Raw genomic sequence first — 20,357 nt, 5'->3', positions numbered from 1 at the left:
CTAACCATTGCCCAAGTCTCCACTCACCCCCCTTATAGCAGACATGACAACACAGGGCATATGTCTGATTCACCCAGAGCTTTCAAATAAAATCTAGCATCAGGCAGACACATATAGACATGAAAAACAACAGCTTAGCGGGGCTTCAAAATGGCACATATGTGAAACACCACCTTCCAGCTACACTGTATGGGTAGTAGGTCTTTAAATCCTGACATGACAATTGAACAGTCTGAGGTTTGTAAGACTCCTCAGATCAGTGATACAAGCCTCATTCTCTTAGCTTCTTTCACCACTCTGGCCATACAGTCTCCTCCTAATACCAGCTAGGAGGTGAGGATGCTCCTCCCACCATGCTGGAAGCTATAGCTCCTTTTGTTTTCGTAGGTGGGACAAGGAAAAGGCATGCATCACAAAAAACTCTGCAGGAAACATCACAGTAACAACAGCTATCATTCAGGAAAAAACAAGTTTTTCCTTTCTTGAAAACAAATAGCACAAGAAGTATTCTTGCTATCCACCACATGTTCTTGCTTGAAGCAAACTTCTGATATAAACCAGCCTTGAATATCTGATATATCCTGACCAACAATGCAGCATCCCTCCCCCAGGAAAGAATGCAAGCAACTCTTCTACCACGAAGAAGTCACCATCAACTTGTTGACTACATAACTCCACAGTGATCGATCTCTTTCAGGTAACATCCATGTGTTACTTGAATCTTGCGAAACGGGATCTTCTTGGATCTCCACCTCTCCTAGACTCAGTATGGTATTTACTTAGCTCAGTGAAGACCTGCAATACCATTTTAGAGAGGATACTGAGACTGAGAATTGGTTTTGTTCCAATTTGGCACAAAATGCAAAACATTTTGAAACCCTGCACAAACAAATATCTCTGCTATTAATATAGTGGGTCTGGTTTTGGTTTTGGTTTGTTTGTTGGGATTTTTTTTTGTTAAGGCAAGACCCTCTGAGTTATCAGAACTAGAAGGGAAGAGAGACAGTTTTGGTGAGAAAGTAGAGAAAAGAAAGCATGTACCATTCACAGACTACTCTGTCACTGACCAGACTTGTTACAGCGGTAGCTCTTAAGCAAACTTCACAGGTAGGTGAAAGAAACTGCTTTTGACAAATCTAGATGCACATACAAGGCACCTTTTTTTTCCCCTTCCAAACAGAACTGTTTAAGTGCTGTTTCCAACTGAGCACCAAACCTCAAGCCATCAGTTTCCAAAACAGCAGTACAGTATAATTTTTGATGCAAATTAGCAAATGAAAAAAAAAAAGCAACAATGTTCCTTGAAACATTTTATGTTCCTGAACCCCCCTAGATAAAAATCACTTTCTTCTTTTATTCTCTGAAGTGCTATTTTCAATGTCTTGCTAATCCCATGTTGCTTAATTAGCCGTGCTTGCCTTTTTTACCAGTTTTAATACCATCTACAGCATGTTTTCCACACATGCACCTCTGTTCATCAAACAGAACTTATTGTTAATCTTACCCACTACTAGAGGACAGCACAAGAGAATAAGGAAAGAATAACTTTAGTCCTTTACTGAAAAAAATACGTTTAAAATACCTAGATCTCTGGAATTCTTTCAATGCACATGAGAAAATATTGTTCTAGCTAATAAGTACTCTAATCAGCAGTTAATTGTGTGTGCATATAAAAATATAAACCCATCATATGGCTATCTATATACTCATGAGTTACATACACCTACATACACATTTTACACACTTGCTTCATCAACAGAACAGATTCCTAAGATTGCCACTATGGAAAATACTTGTAACCAATCTTTTCTCCAGACATGCTCCTTCCATCTTCTTGACACTGAAGGCTGGAAAACTGTGTCTTAATATGTTAAAGTTTGTATGAATAGCCAACCAGAGAATGCAAGGCAAGTTCAACTTCTGACTTAAAAAACAAGTGATGTTCAATGTTTTGTGTATCAAACCTGAATATGTATTACAGACATAGGACTAACACTGTAATGTCAATTTTTGATAAATTGAAGTCACACGCAAAAATTGAACATCTACTGAACTGAACAGAGTCTACTGAAAGTGACAGACTGCACTTCCACTGGAAAACAGACATTTAATTTGCTAAGAAGAAATTAATAATGATAATGTTCTTAGACAACAGCATCTGAGCACACACTCATTACAGAGTATTTATCCATGCCCAAAATTTGGCTGTAAGTCTTAACAGCCCTGCATCTAACTGTAGCTTAACATGGTCTTGAAACAAAACTAGGGTAATACATCACCTAAAGAATACATTACATATTCATTGCCTAAATAAAAAACATGAGATTTTATAACAATGTTACAGTAAAATGCACTAGGTTTCTGTAGAAAAATAACATTATTTTTCTTAGACATTCAAGTAGCCTATAAGGTCCAACACAACATATAAACACATACCTTGTTGTAGCAGAAGAAAACAAACACGATTAAATGTAATTTATAAAAATCACTTGCCACCAAGATGAAAAGGGAAACGTTTTATGTGCACAATCACACTAGTGGAAAAATCATTATTAAATATTCAGATTACTTACAGATTTGTTGTCCAGCCAGCAAGGTCTCCACTGTCCATAATAAGGTGATTTCCATCCAGGAGCCCAGGTGGACTACTAGAGAAGGCAGGTGTTGGAGACTGGGAAGAAAGAGAATCCATGCTCCCAGTTGGGGTGTCTTCTCTGGGAGAGCTGTGACTGTCAGCTGGAAAAGACAGAAAAGACAGCACAAGTCAGAAGGATACTAAAAAAATCTCATGAGCCAAAGAAGCTTCTTTGGTAACAATTTCCCACACTAACTATGAGAAGAAACTTTACTGTCCCACTTTCACAGGATATTCTGGGGAACAAGCAGTTTCTCTGAGCATTTACCCAAAAGGTACCACTGTACAATTTCCTCCATCATTACTACCAGGCTATCTTCTCAACACAACGTATTCCTGGTCCCCTTTTCAACATGTGCTTTATGTGGATGAAATGCCAGATTTTGGGGGGTTATTTTTTAATTAAATGAGTCACTTCTGGCAACAGAATAGTTTAGGCCATACACATTTGTGTGTCTCTCTAAAAAGACAGTCTATAAAAATAATTTAATACTCATTTTAGGAAATGATTTCCCTCAAGTACCATTAGCTCTATCCTATCAAATATAAAACAATGACATTTAGAAAGGTCAGGATAAGCAGCAGATCTCTAACAAATATGCAATACCCAAGAATGTTACTTTTATTACTCCCTTTTAGTGGTGTTACTTTTGAGAGAATTCTGGTCTACTCTTTGTTTTCATAGGGTACTCTTAGAATATCACTAAGGGAGCAATAGATTTAGATACGACTACTTAAGAAAACATTGAAGGAACACCATTCCTATCCTATGGACGGCAAGAAAAAGTTACCAAGATGTCACAGCACTCACTGCAAGCCATGCTGACATGTATAGCCAAACATCACATTCTTCACTGAAGCACTAACCTTCACTCACATAGCTTTTCCTTTTTATTTTTTTATTTAAACATCACCTGTACATTATATAAATTCTAGAGGAGGTGTATGAAATGAGGACAATTGCAATCATTAAAGTGTACACAACAGCTAAGACCACAGTCGCAATTGGGTAAGTAATAAGGGTCATTTCAAGCCACCCTTTAAAGGCCCCTGGCATCTTTTCCTCCCTCCTCTGTCCATCCTGCTCCCGCTAGCACTCACAAGAATGGCCCGCAGCCCTGACAAATAACCACATCACGAAAGCCCCTCCAGGGTAGACAAGATCCTATCAACCCTACCATCTTGGTAAAAGAGTTCTGCTTCTTCAAAGCCAAAAACTTTGGGTTAAAAATGAACAACCAAATCCTAACACAGTGCCACAATAATATGATCAAAATCTCTTAAAATATTGTGCTTGCTTGACAAGCTGTATCTCCTATATACAGTACTGCACAAGACAAAAGTCCTGTACAGTACTACTAATTCTAGCTTAATTAGCATCTGCAAACAACTGAGCTTAATTCTACTCCACCAAACTACGCACTACTGTTGTGATGATTTCTTTCATTTATTACTTTTTTCTTAATTGATTAAAAATGCAACAGCAATGAAATATGGACAGCAAAAAGTCACCTCCACCGAATAAAATCCTTCTCACAACTTGATTACTGACTCAACTAGTTCAATTCCTTCTGCTTCAAAAGCAGAAAGCTAACAAAGCACTCACCCGCTTCCCCAGCCATCTTGTCCTCACCTGCTCCCATAGAACTCTCAGAGAACAACTTCCCTAGAGAGTAAAATGACATACAACTGAAAAAAAAAAGAAATGATAAAAAGTGATCATCTGGAAATTTCTCCCTAAAGCAGCTGCTAATTTCAGGATCTAAATTAGCCTGTAGTAACAAAGCATGATAAGCTCTAAGGAGCAGAATGTTAACCTGTGAAAGTAAGTCACCTGCACTGTGTCCCAATCCTGCTCACCTTGCACCTCCCCGCTGCACCCAGGCCACAATGCTGCTGCTCACATTTACATGACATGACATGAGAACCGTAGGAGTTCCAGGTAAGAACTAATTAATTACATCTCATTTGCAGACGTATGTGTCACAGTGATAAACATCTTGGAGATTAGACAGTAATACTGCAATTTTACTTTATAAAGAGACTGAATTCCATAAAACTAAATAGAATTGTACAATAAATAGATTTAAGTCCTTTTAATTCATCACCATTTCTTTTCAAAGTAGTAGTGTTAGTGCATCACCATTTCTTTTCAAAGTAGTAGTGTTAGTGCAATCCCGATTATCAAACTACATACACCCTATTAGAAGGTCACTCAAACATTGACTTAACAGTACTAAAACAGCAGAAAAAAATACTACTCTGTTCTTTAGTATTAGGACTATGACCAACTCACTGTATAGAAAGGAGAGTATTTTCCATTGAATCGTTTCTCAGAGCACATAGAAGAAGGAAAAAAAAAATACTAAAGACTTCAGCCAGGCACAGTAGAGTATATGTAAGAGACTGCAGTACCCAGGCAATTGCATTTGACATTACCAGAAATGAAGCTGTGTATTTAATCTTTCCTCAAATTTTACTTCTTCCTTCCCTTCCTTCCTGAGCTGCCATTTTCTCACGGTCAATACTGCATTTCACTTTCAAGAATAAGACTGGGTTTTGAACACTAAAATCAAATCAGGTATTTAAACAGGAAAACACCTGCTGAATTCTACGGGATTAAGTGAACAGCCTCTAAAAACACATTCAAAAGATATTTTAAATTTCTGATGTTTTCAATTACCTGCTTTTGTAAAGTAGAACAATACCTTTATTCAGGAACAGGCAATTCTGTTTAAGTGCAAAACCAGATGACTAATCATCATCTAGCTCATTTTCATGATTAAAACCAATATATGCTCAAAACCTAAGTCTTTGAAATATAGTGTTATTGCTGTAATTTCAACAGTATAAAGATTTCAACCTGTATGTTAGTGACAGAAAGTTCTGCTAACTTTAGAAACTATTATTCCTGTACATGGCAGAGCCTGTAGAACTGTATCTAGTTAGCTTTCTATAATGCTTAATAACCTCCTTTTCATTAATGCCCATCTCGTGGGTCAAACTATATCTTCCAGAGAGTCTTTGCCTGAATACATCAGCAAATGATAAAGATATCAAGTGGCTACTAATCAACACACTCCCCGATTACTGGATGTACCTTTGCATTGTTAGGCTTTATTTTCAGGCATGACCTATGTAGTACGCATTGCTAATAATTCTAGTATATTTAATATCTGGGGTTTGTGCTGTATGAAGGTATGTAAACAATCTCCTTTATAAGTTTACCACTAAATCTCTTACTATAAGGGATTTTGCACTTTTGGAATCATGCACCTGTTTTATAAACCTGTTACAATTTCCCAGAGTTCTTTCTGAAGAGTCTGATCTGAATTTATGGATCTGAGTTCATGACTTTCTGTTGTGGTCCACAAGTGCCATATTGCGCATGGTCCTGCCACTTTCTCCTACTTATCAATCTCCTGTTTGTATACCCAAGGCTGGCACTTTTTTGCTGTGGTTTTAAATTTAGAGTTTATGATAAGCTGATTGCCCACTGCAACTTTCTCACTTACAGTCACTGATTCTAAGGATCCAGTCCTCCATTCTGTAGCTATAGGCTACATTTTTCCTTTAAAATCTGTAGATTTATTTCTCAATACAACCGAGCTTATTTTGTTTGGGTGCAGCTTAGCACATGACCACAACTCCTACATGACTGCCACTGTCATTATTTGCAATTCCTCTTAACTTTCTCCTATATGCAGATATCATCCTTTCTAAATACTGCTGCTACATTAGCATTCCTTCAGTTTCTTCAAGCTTCTTTAGCATGCTACGAGATGCTTTAAAAATTAATATTGCCAAGCCATACAACCCCATGAGCAGAGAAATCTTTCAGGACACATTAGATGGTTTCACATCATTCAAAATATTTAACTTTCAACAGGCCTACCTGTGAAGATTTCCACTTGTTCCTGCCGATTATAAATCCACCATCAATTTTCACAGCTAAAGTCTTTCTAAAAATTCTTCAAAACTTGTAACGTATATTGACAATTAGCTATTTTCTCTCCCCCACCCCTTTTCCTGTATTTTGCTTTGTGGAGGCAGTGAAGATCCTAAACTACTGGAGATTAAAAGGTCTTTAAAGATTTAACACTGTTTGTTTGCTGAAGAGTGTTAAGGACATTGCTGGAATTAAATCAGCTTCATGTTTTTCATTTTACCTCAGGCTCCAGGGGCTCCCTGATATTGATAGTCTAATGTTTTTACTGCGTCTCTCACTCTTTACCTCCAGCATTGTTCTCCAGTGAGAGGTTTCCCAGTTCTATGAAAAGACAGACTGCCACATTGAAAGGACCTGTCAGTCCAACAAGGAGCTTCAGAAACTTCTTCTGTACCACTTGAATTCTAATGAGCTCTTACACTATAAAATAGGGAAGACATGATTTCTTTTAAAGCTCATTTACAGCATTTTTTTTGAGCACACAGTTCGGTGTTCACGGTGCCTTCATTTTCTCTCCCTAAAAATGTCAATCCCCCTTCCTTTTCTCTCCCATTACAGTCTTAGCTTTGGGTGCCAAATAGTGCCAGAACAGATGAAGGTCATGAGGGTTCTTGATATAAAAGCAGTAAGTCTGTACAATGTCTCGTGAATGTTTGTCAACACTCCAACCATCAACTTTTCACCTTCTTTTCCTTATGTTGTGGGAAGCCTCTGAGTGCCTTCAGCATTCAGCTTGGCCATCTTTCTAGAGCTGCAACCAAGCTGCTTCTATGATTTATCTCCTCATCCTACGCAAACAGGTGTAAGATCCAATTTTACTCCAAAGAGGGTTAAAACTTGGTTCACATTCTCACCACCTTTTGCATACTATTTAAATTTTTTGACTGCTCAGATCCTTTTAAACTGTCATCTAAATTATCTTCTTGTTTCACTGTTCTAATCACAACACTCATCCAAATCTTAGAGCTTTCACTGTGCCTCTGCGACAAATACCTCATGCTTTGCCTTTATGATTGTTCACAGTTCAGAGCAGTCCTATCTAGAAAATAAGACAGCTTAGGTTGATGCTAACCATTTACTGGTTGTGTCTAGCTGGTACTACTCACCATTCAGTTTCTAACCCAGATATTCCCCTTTCTTCCCTAAATCCCTGCCTCGCATCACCACTTCTCATAATGAAAAATGCCCACAGGGTAAGAAAGAGCCTATATAGGCTAAGACTTACCTCATCTAGCTTCTTTCTAGCAAATATGTAACCCTCCATTCCTTTTCCCTTTTGTCTGGATGAACCTCAGATAGCAAAGGCTCTCAGACTTTCCATACCAGAAACCTGAACTCATCTCCCACTTTACTGAGCATGACATGCCTCCCAGTTGCCTTCTTTTCTCCTTTCCCATCTGGCTAGTCTAAGAATATTTTTTGTTGGCATCCAAAGTTGCAAAAACTGAAATACTTTGGCAGAGTCAATAATCAGATCCTAACTTTACTCCAAGAATTCTAAATAAGAAAAAAGCATTTGTAATAAAAACTATGAAAACCAGAGAGCTAACACTATCAGTTGCTTGAGTAACAAAGTTTTCTTCCAACTTCAGCTTATGTAAAGAATTTCATATTTCACTACTAAATGAAAAATTAATCTTCAACATTACAAACAATGTCTATAGTTTAAGGGTAGCCAGAGGATAAAAACAGTCTAAAGTGAGTATTTCTGGAGTAAATGAGGAATATGTAACAGTTTCTACTGAGATACACAGAACAGACAGAAGAGAGCTGCCATATGTGTTTTAAGTGCCCATCAGATAAACAAATCACGGCAAAATAAGAAAATAAAAGACATGTCTCATTCCACTTTGACACAATCACACAGGTTTAGCTGTAGGCAAGGGGTGATGGGAAGAACTGCTGAGCAGGGTAAATTAGAGATGCTGCAAAATCCCTTTTAGTACCTTCAAGTCTGAGATTTTATGCATCACAAGATTGGGAAGCAGCAGCTGCACTGCTGTGCAGCCAGCCATCCTTCCCTTTCGGCATCCCGCTCTGAGATAACATTCATTCACCAATAGCTACCTTCCCATAATAATACAGAAGTTCAACCAAGTAGAAAGTAGCTTTGCTCTTATGTTAATCTGTAGGTATGTACTACATTTTAGTTTTAATAGGAATCTCATAGATCAGGGAGAGAAAAGAAATACAAGTATCAAATAACCTCTGCAAGTGAGAACTTGGTTCCATGTGCTAGAGCTTCAGCATCCACAGAAAACAGGCATGAAAAACATAAACAAAGATAAGTCGTTTCACACAGTTAATAAAACCTGAAGTGTTCCTGTGATATGAAGTACCAATCACTCTGGAAAGCATTCAGCCATTCCTGGAAAGCTAGAGGTAATTCTAGTGGAGAGAGGTTTCTGTGATAGCCAGAGTGACCAGAGTACTCTGCAGTCAAAAACAGCCTTTCCTAGATGCAAGGCTGCATCCTTTGTTCACTATTTGCAGTACAGATCATCCTGCAGTAATCACACCAAGGACCAGGTGAACTCAGACCTACTTCTAGTTCACCACGTTTTTACTGTTTTTTGAATTAATGAAGTCCAGTCATCTGTTTCTAAGTAAATTAAGAAACTGTGTACTTTTGTTTATCACACCACTGAAACTCGTCAACAGAATTGTTTATTACTCACCTTTAGACTACAGAAATCCTGCTATTTAAACACGTAAGATTCCAAACTAAGGCGAAATCACATAAAAACAGACTAATAATGATCTATTATTTGGTTAAAAATAATCATAGAGAATGCTAAAACTAAACAAGAGAGTTATTTCACTGTTCCCAAATACTTGGTATTTGGAGGTCAGATTCCTGTAAACATTCAGAAAAACAGCTTTGCATTTCATTGTCAAAAAGTACCCGTTATCCTCATTGCGTAGCAAATCCTGTACACTGCAGCACTGCCTTAGTATGCAGATAGTTCTTACTTAAATTGAGACATCATAATCTTATATACCCTAAAAGCGATAAGAGCTTTCATGGAACAAATGGACAGCAGACAACTCACATACCCATCAGTTTCATGCTGTCTTTCAAAACAGAGTAAGAATTAGATCTCTATGCCAGCTATTATTTTCCTCTCAGACAAAATAATTAACACAACTATTACCGTTGACTACAGCTTTTTCCTAGATAAAGACCAACTTTGATATATTTTTCAAACGTGTGCATGTACAAACACGTGTACCTTAGGCACAAAGTAGCTTTCCTGTAGAAAGATTGTTTTTCCCGACTCCATAATGATTCAGAGATGTCAGGAAAGGGAGGAAGCTGCACCAGACAGAATTTGCCTCAAGACTGGCTGATGCAACTCAAGAATTGCAGCCAGAAAAGTGGGTGTCTGAGTTGGGGCTAGGAAAGGTAAAGAAATGTGCTCATCTGCAAGTTACTTAGGGGCAAGTGGGGCTCTGGGACTATACCCCTGCCCTTCTCCTTTTTCATACTTTTTTATTTCCAAAATACAAGTTTCAATTTTAAACAAACCTCTTTCTAGACACACACTTAACCTGTAACACAATTATTTCAATAATTATCTCCCTTACCGCAGGTCCTCTCTCAAAATTCATGAAAAATATTGCCTGGATTACTTCTTCATGTGAATAAAATCCCAAAGACACATAAAATTGTAGGCAAGCCTTTTGCTGAGCAAGCTAAACCTAAAACAAGTAAAAAATTCCAATTTATTCCTCAAACTGTGGAAAATCAGTTTGAGACAGAGTCATGGATACAAGGTTGTGATGTTAATTTGTATCACATAATTAAATTTTGAGACACAACAGAAATCAGATACAGCCATGCAGTGGGGTTCCTCTTTTGATTTGTGTATACCATGATAGCAAGAGCAGTATCTAAACTCAAAGGTTACTCAGTTTTTCACCAGAGCTTGCTTGGCAGGAAACCACACACAACCTTCAGCCTTACCAGGCTGGCCAGATGCCACACATTAAATTTATGTCTGAAAAATGCCATGATGAACTGAAGCTACTTCCTGAAAACTCTGATATACAATAAACCAAAGCTTTCACAATTTTTGGTAGCATTAAGTGCTTTGGGTTTCCATAAGTCCGGGCAACATTTGCCTGTGGTCCAGATCCATACTGAAACCCACCAAAAGAACAGTTCTAGTCTAATCCATGAAAATAAGTACTGTGGAAAACTAAAGCAGATCGAAAAGGACTATAATGCTGTAATCAGGGCTAAAAGTTGTCTAATTAAGCAGCACTTCTTAAACAGCATCCAAACCTCCGAAGTCCATGAAAATACTCTTCCAGGTTTCCTTTTCTGTTGTGTTGGTAATTCAGCCACTGACCAGCTGGAAAAATGTCTCCGTAAGGGTCCTTTACCTCCGAAAGGTAAGGTGTTAAAAAACTCTTTTCCTCAGCTGTCAAACAGATATAGCATCATGCTGTTGTCTCCTATTCTCTTGCTGTGTAACTTACTTCACTTGCAATTACTTCCCATGGCTTATTAAAAGAAGTTTCTTGCAAATAATTCCATAACCCGTGGTAGCACTTGGATAATGACAAAGACTAACTGCTCTCACATTGTGTATGTGACAGATCTCCCATAAGAAAGCCACTCTGAAACATTTTTAGTATGCTGCTGACACTTGGCTGTGCCTCCTTCCCCATTCTGTTAACTTCTTTTCTTTTGTCGTAATAGTCATTTCAACAGAGGGATGGATGAAGGAGGATGCCTATGGCTTATCAAAAAGATGACAGAAAACAAACTGCGCAGCCCTTAAAGTTTTATCAGCTGTTTTAGCTGAACAGCCAGGTAACACGTTTATTGAGGAATCTCCCAGTTGATGATTAGGAAGACAGATTTTGCTACCTCCATGTAGTTATTCAGTATTTTCTTCCGTGCCTAGATTGTGCTACCAGTACCCATGCCTCTGATATTCCCACTCTGGGGTTAGATGTCTGCAAGTGCAACTTTTTATTTATTCATTTTTAGTATATTTTACACATCTGGTGTGGAGCTCAGAGTTGGACTCAGCTCTAATGTGGAAGCGAGGCTGTGGAGATGGATCAAGGAGGCTGTGCAGCACATGGGCAAATCCAAGCAGTGTTAATGGCCAGGCAGACAGAAGAAGTGAACACACTCATCTTCAGTGGATTTGTACCCATTACAAAACAACTGAAAACCACTTGGTCAGTGCAATAACCAAACTTGCCAGGCATCAAGCATCTTGCTTGCAGATGTCAACTAATATGGCCTCTGAGGCTTGACCAAGTCAAATAGTCTTTTGATGAGACTGCAATCCTAGCCAAGCAGCTCCACCACTATTACCTCTCCATGATATCCCCTAAGTACTTATTCAATCTCTTGTTGGTTCAGCATGTTAGAAGTACAGCTGAGAAGGAGAGAAATGTAATTCACCTTGCACTAAACACTACTTTCACAGGAAGAAAACAGGCAAAAAAGGGGAAAAAGAGAACTAGGACAAAGATCTCCAGAAGCTAATGGAAGAACAAGAACATGGGGTTTCTTTTCTGACTGAATAAAAACACCTAGAGAGCAGGAGCAAAACAGGAAAAGAAATCATATCTTCTAACTTGCAAATCAGCCTTTCAGAAAGTTCACCACCTCCCCCTGCAAGGCCTTCTCTCCTATCCTTGTCATCAGTGAAGGGAAGCAAGAGCATCCCATGTGAAGAAACACCACATTCAGCAAATGCACACTCTCATCTACAAAAAACTGACTGAAGAGCTGAACAGTTTCAAGGATCCATTCTACCTATACTCTCACGTGCTGGGTGAGAGTATTTACTTTCAACCAACAGAGGTTGGCCAGAGCACAGCTGGCATATAGCAAAGATGCGTCAGTGACTTCCATGCCTGGGATTAATGACTTTTAGCATGCCAAACTGGCCTTCTTACAGTAATATGTGCCCTTGCATGTCTGTGTGCAGAACGCAGAGAATTAAAAAGATGAAGGATTATTACATGAGATCAGAGATTTATAATAATGTCTGGCCTCAAGGAAAAACTGACCCTATCTCCTGAACTGCCCATTCCTTTTTTAAATTCAGATTTTAGTTTTAGGGCTATTCGAGTTCCCTTTCCCTACAGCTCTGACTCCTGCTGTGTGCACATGTGGATGTGTTTATGCTGAACATTTTTACAGCCTCTGGATTTCATGTACTGAAAGCAGACAAGCACTGCTGGTGATAAGACAATTCTCACACCAACCATGAAGATTTGAAACACATCATTCGAAAAGAAGTTAACAGATGTTTACTATGTTATGACAGTTAAATCTGATTTCAGGTAACTGTGCAGTAAGTAGGCTGTAACAAGTAGATTACTCACAGGTGTAACAGTGACCAGGATGTACATATAGCATGTATGCAAAGCATGGGCCAAAATTATTACATAACTCCAAGAATATAAGTACCTCTACGGACTCAGAAGCTTTCCATGCAGAAGTTGATGACCCCATAGGAAACTGGGACTCTACACATACCTGCTATTACCTAAGAAAAAGCTTCACCTTCACTGGCAGTAACTCAGAAAGACTTACTTTGTATAGCGCTCATCCTACTCAGGGCCATCAGGTAGAAAGAGCTGTGAGAGATCACAAAGAATTGCAGGAACTATTCTTGCAGCAAGATGAAATACAAAGTATCTTAAATTCTAGGCGGCAAACAGCAATCATCCTGATCTTCCCCTCACAACTAATATTGGTGCAGCTATTTCGTAACAGCATAGCTGTGTGTTCTACTCAGCTGTTAACAACAGCTTTGTAAGCAAGTGTTGCAAGGCCTTATAGCTTTTTGATATGCCTATGTAGCTGCTTTTCTTTCCATTTCCCCTACTACGTGCCACGTTACAGAAACACTTCCAAGCAGCAGATTCAGAAATAGAAAGAGTTCAAGGCCAGGTTTCACACCTGCAACCTTGCAGCTCTGGGCTGTTCCAGCTCTGAAGACCAGTCTCCTTATTATAAATCCAAGGCTTCCTCTAACATTGAGGTTTTATGTCCAGTAATTCTGAATGGAGTTCATGGGTTTTTTACTTATTTGTTTGGGGCAGGAAGAGATGGGAAGAGGAGGGAAAGGGAATACAGCAGCAGCAGCAAGCTATCGCAAACACTCCGTACGCTTCCTGAGTTCCAGAGGTAGGGGAGTGGGGAACAGGAGACAAACACCTTAAAAACAAAACAAGCCCCCCACATGATACTAGTATGCTATGTCAATGTACATGCCAATGGAAAATATTGACACCTAGAGGGTATTCAGACAGACAAAGGCATCAGCAACTACTGCGCCTTAAGAAGCATATTTTGGTTTGCTTAGAAAGCAAGCTGTTCTGTAGTTGGACAAATCACCATGCAAGACCTATTTTTTGATTCCAGGTGTGATTTATGCAACCCATGGTGACTCTCTGTTCATCTTGGATGGACTGTATTATATTGTCTACCTTAAACAGGACTTTTCTTGCCTCAGTTGCTCTAGTAGCCTTGCAAAATAGTTTAATAATCTCTACATGTCTGGCACAGAAAAAGATTAAACAAAACAAAAAAAATGTCAATTTTGCTCCAAGACAAGGGAAGTATATAAAAAATGAAATAAAATTGGGAGGGAATAAAACTGTAACTCTGCATTGCCCTCTAAGAAGAAATATAAAGAGAGCTCTTTTCCAATATATACTGACTGTCCAAATGGAAAATAAAGACCCAGAGGCATTTTTAGAAAAAAAAGATAAACAACTCCCTGTCCTAGCTAATAGTCTTTTTCTCCCTGCACAGCTAGACAGAGAGAGAATGCAAAGTCGTTTTTACATAGCTAAGACTGCAAGCCACGGGAGTTTCTGTATTGCTCCTTAATTCACTCTAAAATTCATTTGGTGGGGGAAGAGCTATCTCCAGAAAAAAACTAAAAAAAAACAACATTAAAAACATAAAAAAAAATTAAAAAAAAAGAAAAACCAAATGAATCCCATGTCTTCAATTCAAAAGGCAGGAAAACTCTGGAAATGATCCCAATGTAAATCTCAGACAAAACTGCATTTTGCTGAAAGAAGAACTTGGGGTGTAGGGCACATATGAAAGTAGCTCAGAGCTCCCCATTAAGTTTTTCTTGAGCCACTGAGATGTCAGAAAAACTTCAGAGTGAAAATTTAGTAACTGGTTTACCACAAAGGAAAGAAGTTGAAAGGCAAATAGACCGTATCATCTGTGACTGAAGTTTGTCTTTCAGGAAACGAGGATCCTTACAGTAGTAAATAGAATACTTGAATTGTTTGCAAATAGGTTTAATTATCTAATTGCCATGTAGAAGGAAAATCTATGCACCATCAGAATTCAGTACAGCTAATTACTAGAAGGCAAAATAAAGATTTTTATCAAACATAGTGTGTGTTCTTCAGCTATTATATCTATCAATATTTATGTCTCTTACAGCCCCTTCCTGGGTGGCTGCTGCACACATTTTGTGTGCAGTCAAGAAGCTTCCCAATTGCAAACATGCTTTTAAAAAGAAAAGCTGGCCCGAACCCTGCATTTCCAATTCAAACAGTGATTCCGAAGCCTGTTAACTCCCTGGAGCAGCTGATAGTTAAAGACTTGTTTCCGCTTTTCTAACAATTTCCTGGTTTGCATAACAATCCTAAAAGAAACACACTCAAGAAGTTTTCCAGCACAGAGAGATTTTAGTCTTTAATATATGTCTAGTTTCAATGCATGGAATATTTATATATGATTACAATAACTTTAGAGATATATTTGTCTGAAACTATATTTACATATAAATATGTGTCAGCTACTTGGTTTAAAATAAGATTATGATAATTTTGCCATATCCAGGAAATACAAAACACTGGCTTATGCTTGGCGCTTAACTCATGCCATTGTGAATAAAGAGGGGGGAGGGAAGGGGTTTAATGTTTAATTTCCTGTTAAAACACACACAGGATAAAATCTTCCAAAGAGCAGTTATAAAACATGTATTTGTTAGCCAAGAAACTAGGTAAATATGGAATGAAGCCCAGGCTCACTTTTATTCCTTCCCCCCACCCCCCCTCCAAAGAACAAAGTAAGTGGAGGCCACGGTGCATATTTGGAGGCACTGAGCTCTGTTTAGTGACTACTTAATTAATCAGCCTGCCTGACTTAACGCACCCTGTATCCACCGGGGTAGTTCCTCAGATAATGCAATGACGCAGTTGAGCTCATGATACTGTATTGCCATGTATACTGCACACGTGCCAAGCAACCGTTGTTCCAACTACTACCTACCTTTCTGACACAACTACCTGGCTAAACACAACTAAAGTAAGCATTAGCATGTAGTCAGTACTACTAACAGCCAGTTTTCTAGCAACAAAAGATTGAGAATACCACTACATTCAGTAGCAGCTGGAGGTACTACAAAGTATATTTATTTATTTTTTTTTACAAGTTACAGGGGGAAGTACTATTGTCAGATCCCACTGAAACCGAATGCCATCCATCCTGGAACTGTGACTTTACCTGCAGCAATTCAGCCTTCATCACAGTTCGACCATGCATAATGACAGGTTATTCTGCAACTCATCACTAGATCCAGACAAGTAGCATATTTCTATATGATACGTAACAGTAACAACCTTTTACAATCCCATTTCTTCTCTTTGTTAAGATGCCCAAATTAGACAAAAATATGGACTGTGTTTACAAGAAGTCGAACATTTGTAACAGTTTTCAATAGCGATACTGTGTTTTGGGATTTTGCAAAAAAAATAATCCATAAAATACTTTCTGTCTATTATGAGTCAAGGTCAGGTCCTCAGTGCATACCTTGCAGCATGGAATTGGAGAAGTTGTGGTATTTCTTGTGACCTGCTGGGATTCACATTCCAAATTAGATGGAAACAGCTCTGTGAGCGGCTTCAATTTTGTTTTGTTTTTTAAATGAGGATAAATTTATTATTGCAGGTATAGCTCAAGAGCTTTTGTAGCTTTTGGAAGCATATTATTCAAATTAACACAGTTTAAGCTTTTTAAGTAGATGAACCTTAAACACCTTCTAGTCAAGGCATTTAGTTTTGTATTTGATGCAGGAAAAGAAAGGCACAGAGATTACGTATCTCCTTGATGAATTTAATCTGATGGCAGGCATGCTGAATTTTTTGCAGACTCTTTGTAAAACTGGCTTTGAGACAATAAACATTCCTGAGTTTATTTCTAAACCCTGCACTTAACAGCTATTGTAGGTATTTGTGCTCTTTTCGTAAGAAATCAACCACTACTGACCACTGATTTAATGACAGTCCATCAGTGAATCTCCTACTACCGCATGAGTTCAAAATCTTGCTGTTTATTTTCACTTGCTGGACTTCGTGCCCTGATCCAGTATTTCTTCATGTGAAAGGCAATTGACTAACAACATTATAAGGGAGGAAAAGGAATAGGGTGGAGAAAATCTGAAACACAAAATGAGCCCTGACTTGCCTTCTCAGTACACCCCCGAGCAGTGAAATTTCAGGAAAACAATTATGTTTCTGGCCAACAGTCAAAATATATAAGATGTTATACACCCTTTGCTTCACTGTATGTTGCTACTGCATGCAAAAGCAAGATTTTTTTTCTTGCTTCTCAACAGTAAGGCAAGTTTACAAGTATTTACTGCTAGTTACATCAAGGTATTAAAGATTCAAGTGGAGTAGTAGTATTCCCTAGTGCAGTGGTGACCTGAGCTTTTAATCCAGATGAATTTGACTGTAGAGTGCATTAGCTCTTCTCATAAAAGATCTGCTTTAATTTTAGCTCTCTCTCCATTTATCTTATGGCTGTGTGATCTTCAGCAGAGGTCAAAGAGATTTCCCCAAAGAAACAGGAGCTGCTTCTTTTTCAGAGGGGAAAAGCATATTTAAGACAGTTTGTCCTACTTTAAACATAAGTCACAGGATAGTTCTCTTTATGCTTTCCTTACTCTGTTGCTCTCCTTCCTTCATGTTCTGGAGCAATTAAACAAGCATGCATGTGCAGGCACACATGTACACAAATGAAACATGAAATGAAAACACCTGTAGAAGACAGGATACACAGCCCATCTAATGCAAATTATTAGTAACATCTTACCATCATCCAGCTCAAGACACAGATTGTAAACAGCCAGAGGCCTCTTAATACGTTGTCCTTGTCTTCTTGATTGCCTTGGTGGGGCATTTGGAGGAGATACTGACACAGAGATTGGCTCAGGAAAAGTGGCATCAGGCAGGGTTTTGAAAATCTGCAATCAAGAACACAAAGGGTGTTAATTATTTATCGTGAAGAGCAACCTGCGTAATGCAACTGTAAACCATTATCAAACAACATTTGTTTTGGATTTCATTCAAAGCAGGCAGGAGCCAAAAATCCATTCCTTCAAGTTTGGGAGTATGCCGTGGTTTTTTAATGAGTGCTTTTAAAATAAATAAATAAATGAATGAATAAAATATGAAAATAAGCAAAAGCACTGTCTACACATTAACCAAGCTGAAAATCAGTTAATCCAAAGACAAAATATTTGCAGCCACACTTGCCAGCTAGGATGGAGGGGAAGCGGAAAAAGGGGAATACTAACTTTATAAACCAGTAACTGAATAGATTTATAGCTTTAGCTAGGACCTATCATTTTGCCAGAATACCCATTTTAATTTTCAAATCTTTTGATATCATTATAATATTAGCCATCTTAATTTACAACAAAACAAAACCATACTCTTGAAGACAGCAGGAAGAATATTTTGAGGGGAGGGGTTTTTAGGGAGAAATACCATGGTAACATACCATGTGAGAACCTTTTCAGTTAACTATTATATATTAAGTCACATTTATATTAAGTGATATCCACAAAGATACATATAAAAAGGATCACATTTCTTGTCACCATTTTATCTTTTGAGTCATGACCATTAGCATACCACCACTTCACACAAAATAAGTCATTGCTCTCTGGATTAACCAGCAAAGCAGATTTGCTCAACCTGATAGCATTTCTACTTTGAGTGTCATATACAGGTTACAGTCTAACAACACTGATTTACTTCTAGAAAATTGTCAGTATGCTAACATAGAATTTAACACAAGCCTTTTCCAAATGATCATGGCAGATTCACATGAACAAATTAGCTTAGTACATACTTCAACAAAGACAAACCAACAGATAAATACAAACAGCAGCTGAACAAGAAAAGTCCTGTGTCTGTACAACACCTTACAGCAACTCAACACAGAAATATAACAAGATATAATGAAACAGTGTAAGGTATTCTTGTGCTCTGCAATGTCACATTGCCACGTCTCTGTATAGGAAATATAAAAAGGAGACTCATAATGAATCTTGAAAACTTTTTATGAAGTAGAATTTCACGCAGAAAGTATGAAGAAATGACACAGATAACACATTTCTGGATTACTACAGCACACATCAGGTGTAGCATGAAACTGCAAGCCAGTCAGGCTACTCTAATAGGTGAGAAAAACTCTATAAGCATCCTGTAGTAAGGCACTCAAGACATCATGTTAGAAGCATATGAAATGCCGCATGCCATCACATTCTGGCCTGTAAACCCTGAATATTAACACATGTAGAAATAAGATGACCCAAGAACCCATGCATACATTGTTTTATAGCTGCTTAATCACAGTTCTTGTATTGGCAGGTACAAGACTGTGCTGTTACAAAATGATCAGAAACACCATTTTCCATGAAAACTGTGGAAGAATGTTCATACTTCCCAAAACTGGGCAGATATATGGTGTGCAAAGGAAAGTTCCAGTGGAAATATTATCTTCCTTCCCAATAAGTGAATGTTGCTGTGGGGGAGGTTGAATGATGTCATTTGAACTTCCCCATACCAGTGTTGAGAAAACTGGCTCCCACTCCTTCACATACCTATGAAGGATTATGAGAGAACCAAAATAGTACAAAAAAACTCTCTAAGAACAAAATATTTATAAAGAAGAAAGGAAAGAGTCCAACCTGGTTCTCCCCAGTATAGACAGAGCAGCACTCTCAGACAATGACAAAGCTCTAATTGTGCTTAGAGTGCTAAAGCCATCTCTTAAAACATGATGCAATATACAATAGTGAAATCTAATGTGCACCTCCATGGCACTTGGCTAGCAGTACCACACTGCCCCCTTATGTGTAAATACAAGGCTAGATTGAGCAGTTCTAGGGATAAATATTTGCTTCTGAAAAATTCAAAAGTACCAAAACTTTAAATGCCATATTTTCCATGGACTAAGTGTTGTATTTGGGCTCCCTGGTAAATAACTCTCTGCCAAGAGGTTTCAGCATGTTGTTTACTATGTCACATTCCGCAGCTGTGTTTATTTGTACAGCCTTATCCACGCATCTTTACTGAAATTAATGATGGTGAGAAGAACAAGTATTCCCAGGAGAACTTCATAAGCCATGAGCTTTCTTGCATGCATTCAGGTGGCTTGCACAGGTTGCAGTAAAGCTCTTAAGTGTTGTTTTTTTTTTTCTTACTAGTATTTCAATATAAAAGAGCCACAAAAGGAAAACACAATCGAGAAAACCACAAAGGCACTCCTTACTCAATGATACCCAGTGCCACACAGGCAACAGAATAATGACTTAGAGACAGGTATGAATCCAAGCTGATTTCTATCTGCAAGTATCTATGATGAAAAAAAAGATGATTAATGGTTTGTTCTGGTTTATGGGGGGGGGGGGGGCCTTATACAATAAACAGGAGAAATAACAAGCAAAAGTGGAGTCACACTTCAAA

At 38.2% G+C, this 20,357-nt stretch overlaps 1 protein-coding gene across 3 annotated transcripts in view; it reads right to left on the bottom strand.

The window, feature by feature from the left end:
* Positions 1-20,357, bottom strand: part of ARHGAP10 (Rho GTPase activating protein 10) — a 166,589-nt gene that overhangs the window by 24,289 nt on the left and 121,943 nt on the right. For all 3 annotated transcript variants that reach the window (XM_061354199.1, XM_061354200.1, XM_061354201.1), the window contains 2 exons: positions 17,695-17,845; positions 2,574-2,736 (listed from right to left, as the gene is read on the bottom strand). In XM_061354199.1, coding sequence (XP_061210183.1) covers positions 2,574-2,736; positions 17,695-17,845 — 314 coding nt within the window. The remainder of the gene's footprint in view (positions 1-2,573; positions 2,737-17,694; positions 17,846-20,357) is intronic.

Source organism: Neopsephotus bourkii, unplaced genomic scaffold (genome assembly GCF_033783945.1).
Source record: "Neopsephotus bourkii isolate Nb327-2 ecotype Australia unplaced genomic scaffold, CSIRO-AGI_Nbou_v1 NB_718, whole genome shotgun sequence".
Classification (NCBI taxonomy): Eukaryota; Metazoa; Chordata; class Aves; order Psittaciformes; family Psittacidae; genus Neopsephotus; species Neopsephotus bourkii.
Note: the sequence above shows the minus strand (reverse complement) of the source record. Positions and strands in the feature narration are given on the sequence as shown.